Here is a 5,522-nt window from a genome sequence, read left to right as displayed (position 1 = left end):
GGGGGGGGGGGAAGCTTACTAATGGCGCACCGCGTGGTTGTGCGCCATTACTAGTTAGAACTAGTAATGGTGCACTTCGGTCGGATGCGCCATTAGTATGTATGCAAAAATAAAAAAAAAATTATCACTAGTGGCGCACCTTTTTTGTGGTGCGCCATTAGTGTCTTCCACACTAATGGCGCATCACCAACTGGTGCGCCATTAGTATATAGTAGTGGCGCACTACTTCCCTGGTGCGCCATTAATGTCAATCCTATCTACAGCCCTTTTCCTGGTAGTGCATAGAGAAAAAATAAACTAATAACTGGATGTATTTTTAAGGATAACTTTAGGCATTTCCATACGTCTCTGATTGATTATTTTCAACGGCGACTGGACTACAATCAGAACCATTCATCAGTCGCTAAGCTATCACAAGACGTCAACAAGACTTGTCATAATTCAAACTTTCCACATGGTGCTTTTATTATGGAAGATTTCAAGAGCTTATTAATGTAGAATAATGCATATTTCTGTAGTTACACATGTATAATTCAATCCAAGAATAGTAGGAATCTAAGGCTGGAGAAAAATGAGGGCACCTGTTTGGTAAATGGAAAGCATAGTCTAAACAATGATAGCGTTCATTCATTTCCAGAAACCACAGAACTTTCCTAGCCACAGAACACGGAAGAAGTTTCAGCGGTAGCTGGAAGTCCTACTCAGGCACACAGCTATCATGACAAGCACAGCATCAGTACATATTCGAGTTTAAAGCATAGAAGTGACCACTTTCTATACTCCCTGCCTTCTCTTCTTCCATCTTCATCTCCAATACATACCATGGACTTCACTAAATTCCTTATCACACTGCTGCTGGTCTGTCTTCTAATCTATGAATCCTATGTGGATGCAGCATCGGAAGAACAAGATTTCTCAAGAACTTGTTCATCTCACCACTGCAGCAAACATGGACCTGAGATCCGGTTCCCGTTCCGGCTTTCGATCAACCCACCATCATGTGGTGCACCAGGCATGCAGTTATCATGCTCGGGGCATGACACAATCCTGGATCACCATGTTCTTGGCCCTTGCAGAGTGACTGAGATCTATTACAGGCACCGTGTCATCAACGTCGTCCCGCTAGTGGAACCATCAATGCAATGCCCACTTCAGAAGCTCATCTCAAGAAACTTAGCAACTGATGTCTACGAACAACCTCAATCATCATTTCCTACAACCCTAGTACGTTGTTCAAGAGATTTCATACCAATAGATCAAGATAGTATAGTTGGCCCAGCCTTTTGTCTGGGCAACAACGCTAGTCAATTCTGGTATTTGGCATCAGCTTCTGCATACATGTCTGATGTTCCATGGGACTGTGTGGCCGTTTCTAAAGATATACCGATACCCTTCACCTATGATAAACATGGCATAAATTACGATGAGTTCACCTTCAATGAAAAAGCCAATAGAGTCATCAACATTGGTGAAACAACATTCAAATGGTACGGCAATAACATTACGAATGCCTGCCAACAGTGTGAATATGAAGATCAACACTGTGGATTCAACTCACGAACGCATCAAGCATTCTGCCAGCAGCAAGGTATTGTTTCTTTCCCTAGTTGGAATCCCATATATCATTATGGCGTGTCAATTTATTTTGGAACACCATTCTAGATTTTCTGTTTCTCCATCTACTAGTTTGTCGATCTCTTATATTCTGATGTTGACTGTTTTTAATCTTCCGACAAACTTTTCACCTATAGTCAAATTATTTAACAAACAAAACTGTAGTGCAAACCAGAGAAATCGTTAACTTGTTCAAGGACATACAGTCTCTAAGTTCCCACAGAAAAGTTCGTCAAGAGATGGAAGTGCCAAGTTATATAGCCAAACTTATGACGGTTGACTAATTTGTAAAATTTTCACCAAACAAAGGTAAGAGATAAACCTTAATTGACCATTCCCAGATTGCTTTAGTTTTTTAGGGTGTGTTTGGTTTGTGCGCAAGTTTGCCCTACCAAAAATTTGGCTATAAGAGATAAACCTTAATTAACCATTCCTAGATTGCTTCAGTCTTTTAGAGTGTGTTTGGTTTGTGCCCAAGTTTGCCCTACCAAAAATTTGCCTAGCCAAGAATTTGATGGAGCTTTTCCTTGCCCATGAGTTGGCAAACATTGGCTAGAAAAATGAACAACAGCATGCCAAAAGGTTGGCAATCATCCATACAAAGACCAATGTTTTGGCCATGACCAAAAAATTGGTACGGTAGATTTTGGTGGCAATCCAAACATACCCTTAGATCTGAAGATAAAGCTTCGTTTGAGCACAAGGTCCAAACGTATTTTGTAGAAGTAAATGATGTAGTTCTTCTTTTTTGGTCTACATTAAATCATAGCAAAACTAACGATCTTCTAACTACATGCAGGTACGCATGTCATCCTAGTTGCAGGTAATGCAACTTTTATTCCTTTTTCCACACTAAATGAAATTCATATTGCTTGCCACCACAACTCTTTTGTGTCTTATTGCAATAAGAGTCAGAAACAAATGGATTCTTATCTGAATGCAACTCGCTAATTTCCTTTTTTTTTAATCAGCAGCCTCATCTGTAGCTGCATTTGTAGTTCTTTCATTGATTGTGGCCACTGTGATATATCTCTCCTTGAAGTCAAGGTACAATGAAGAGATAAATATGAAGGTTGAAATGTTTCTCAAGGCATATGGCACATCGAAACCTACAAGATACAATTTCCCTGATGTTAAGAAGATAGCAAGAAGGTTCAAGGATAAACTCGGTCAGGGCGGATTCGGAAGTGTGTACAAAGGCAAGCTACCAAATGGAGTACCTGTGGCAGTCAAGATGCTAGAGAGTTCTACAGGAGAGGGGGAGGAATTCATCAATGAAGTTGCAACCATTGGACTAATCCACCATGCAAATATCGTACGCCTCTTGGGCTTTTGCTCTGAAGGAATGAGGCGGGCTCTTATTTACGAATTCATGCCTAACGAGTCACTGGAGAAATACATATTCTCACACATTTCCGATATTTCTCGACAGCTCCTTGCACCCAACAAAATGCTAGATATTGCTCTAGGCATTGCCCGAGGAATAGAATACCTGCATCAAGGGTGCAACCAGCGCATTCTCCACTTTGACATCAAACCACATAACATCTTGCTGGACTACAACTTCAACCCAAAGATCTCAGACTTTGGCCTTGCCAAGCTGTGTGCAAGGGACCAGAGCATCGTCACCTTGACTGCAGCAAGAGGCACCATGGGATACATCGCACCAGAGGTATACTCTCGGAACTTTGGAGGGGTGTCTTACAAGTCGGATGTATACAGTTTCGGCATGCTGGTATTGGAAATGGTGAGTGGAAGGAGGAATTCAGATCCTGGTGTTGAGAACCAGGACGAGATATATCTCCCGGAGTGGATCTACGAGAGAGTAATCAGTGGGCATGAATGGGAGCTTACTTTGGAAATGACAGCAGAAGACAAGGAGAAGATGAGACAGCTGACTATTGTGGCACTGTGGTGCATCCAATGGAACCCGAAGAATCGGCCATCAATGACAAAGGTGGTAAACATGTTAACAGGGAGGTTGCAGAACCTGCAGATTCCCCCCAAGCCCTTTGTGTCGTCTGAAAATCATACTGTGCCACAAAACACGATGAACACATGAACACTCATTGTGTATTTTTATGTATCATTACACATCTGAGGGAACTTATTCCACATCTGTGTTGCAAACTGTAATGCCTTGTACTTCTATTTCGAATGTTAATTCGACCACATACTGAACTGAACTACATGGGTCACCTGATCTGTACCTTTATTATTGTATTGCTACATGGATCACCTGATCTGTACCTTATCATGTTGTAATGCTATTAATTAGAAACATATGGCGCTGGATTTGTCAACACTGAATAATGAGAACTTGTTAAATTAGAGTACTAGTATCCTGTCATTGCTGTGATTTTATCCCCTTTCAGTCAGAAACTGTGGCCATTTCCCTGTGAGAATCACAAGATGACCCTGTAAGATCTTTCTAGTACAGTGATGCGCAGATGGCCTCAGCTAATCATGCCACTGCCTCAGCTACTACTAGAAACGCAGCATTTCTGTTCTGAAATCAAAAGGAGAGCAATGGGGATTACTCACCATGGCAATGGGGATTACTCAGCTACTTCCTCGGTAAGACGCGAGGGAAGCGGGGTACTCGGCAAGACGAGAACTCGGAGAATCTGAGCTGCGCGGGCGGAACGGCCTCCGGTGGGCAGCCACGGCTTGACTGCGTCGCCGGAGTAAGCACTTGCCGGCGGCCGGCCGCCGACTAGGGTAGATACGGGCACCCGCTGGCCGTTGGGGATAAGGCGCCTGAGTTGGGTCGGTCTCCTCTGTAGAAATGGGCAATGAGAATTGATTGTTGGGCCGGTCCGCGGTCTGGGCTGTGGAACGGCGCAGAGCTCATCGTATTGGCTAGCCATCCACTGGTACTCTTTTACAAAAAAACATCCACTGGTACCTTTTCCGTTTTCTCAAAACAAAAACAGAAAACCACTGCTACGTTTTCCATTAAAAGAAAAACCAAGTCACTAGTACGTTACCTAAAAATGGAGGGAAATATTAAAATTTTGATGTTCGCTGGGATGGCATGGCAAATTAGACGGTAGGAAATCGCCATCCTCGTGATAACATAAATTTTCTTGAAAAACATTCAACTAGTAATGCTCTCCTAGCGGGCGTTTGCTGTTTTTTTTTCGAGAGTATACGTTTGCTGGTTGTCAAAATCAAAAAAAAAATCCACTGGTACAATATTCTAAGAAAAAGCCACAGGTGCGTTCTAATAACTTCACCTTTCTATATTTGTGTATTTCTAAAAAAAATGTAACAAATATCTTTAAAAAAATATGATTTTATTTTTCTATTTAGTTTCGGAAAGTCATAAGGCCATATATTATGTATCACAAGCCCTGCAAAATCCACCATCGTCATAGAGAAAGAAAATCACATATCCAAATTCTTAGTGGTGCCGAACTTATTCCTCTTGCATCTTCCTATAGTGCGCCGTGAACAAAGCTCGTTGCCTCCACTGAAGCTTTGTCTTTGTGTAGCAAACTTGTTTTAACCGAGTCGCTTGTAGAAGTAGCGGTCGATGAGTCGGTGATGTAGACTAGAATATGCAGGCGTCCGCAATCTCCATAGCAAATCGCCACCCTCGGATAAGGAGACACCAAAAGGAACAGGTAGATACTCCAAAGATTACAACGTCAACCGAACCCATGATACATCGGAGACCAAATCCGATCGGATCAAGGAAGATCCATCGGAGACACACCATCACATACCTCCGTCGATACTATGTGTGCAAAGCAATGTCACTGCAACAACCATGACACATAGACTCACTACAACCAGCATGACGCGCGGGGACAACACAAAAAAGGGATCTCACAGGCGCACCCAAAGCCGCCCCATGACGGTTGCCCCGGGCATGCTAACAATTTTTAAGCTTTTCTTTACCA

At 42.6% G+C, this 5,522-nt stretch overlaps 1 protein-coding gene and 1 long non-coding RNA gene across 3 annotated transcripts; one reads left to right on the top strand and one right to left on the bottom strand.

Annotated features, from left to right (window-relative positions):
• Nucleotides 1-602: 602 nt before the first annotated feature.
• LOC123176019 (uncharacterized) lies at nucleotides 603-4,423 on the bottom strand. Its single transcript, XR_006488324.1, has 2 exons — nucleotides 4,159-4,423; nucleotides 603-1,397 (listed from the first exon to the last, which is right to left on the bottom strand). It is a non-coding gene; the product is annotated as an uncharacterized lncRNA (long non-coding RNA).
• Nucleotides 823-3,897, top strand: LOC123176017 (rust resistance kinase Lr10-like). 2 transcript variants are annotated; one of them, XM_044590436.1, is made up of 3 exons: nucleotides 823-1,588; nucleotides 2,414-2,437; nucleotides 2,589-3,897. In XM_044590436.1, exons 1-3 carry the CDS (start codon nucleotides 823-825, stop codon nucleotides 3,674-3,676), a joined length of 1,878 nt encoding a protein of 625 aa, XP_044446371.1. In that variant the 3' UTR covers nucleotides 3,677-3,897. The 2 variants fall into 2 exon arrangements, with proteins under 2 accessions (XP_044446371.1, XP_044446372.1); XM_044590437.1 differs by lacking the exon at nucleotides 2,414-2,437.
• Nucleotides 4,424-5,522: the final 1,099 nt, after the last annotated feature.

Source organism: Triticum aestivum, unplaced genomic scaffold (genome assembly GCF_018294505.1).
Source record: "Triticum aestivum cultivar Chinese Spring unplaced genomic scaffold, IWGSC CS RefSeq v2.1 scaffold178114, whole genome shotgun sequence".
Classification (NCBI taxonomy): Eukaryota; Viridiplantae; Streptophyta; class Magnoliopsida; order Poales; family Poaceae; genus Triticum; species Triticum aestivum.
Note: the sequence above shows the minus strand (reverse complement) of the source record. Positions and strands in the feature narration are given on the sequence as shown.

Coding starts and splice junctions, on each gene's coding strand:
- LOC123176017 (XM_044590436.1), top strand. CDS start 823: ATGGACTTCACTAAATTCCTTATCACACTGCTGCTGGTCTGTCTTCTA. Junction 1,589..2,413: donor AGCATTCTGCCAGCAGCAAG/GTATTGTTTCTT, acceptor AACTACATGCAG/GTACGCATGTCATCCTAGTT. Junction 2,438..2,588: donor GCATGTCATCCTAGTTGCAG/GTAATGCAACTT, acceptor TTTAATCAGCAG/CCTCATCTGTAGCTGCATTT.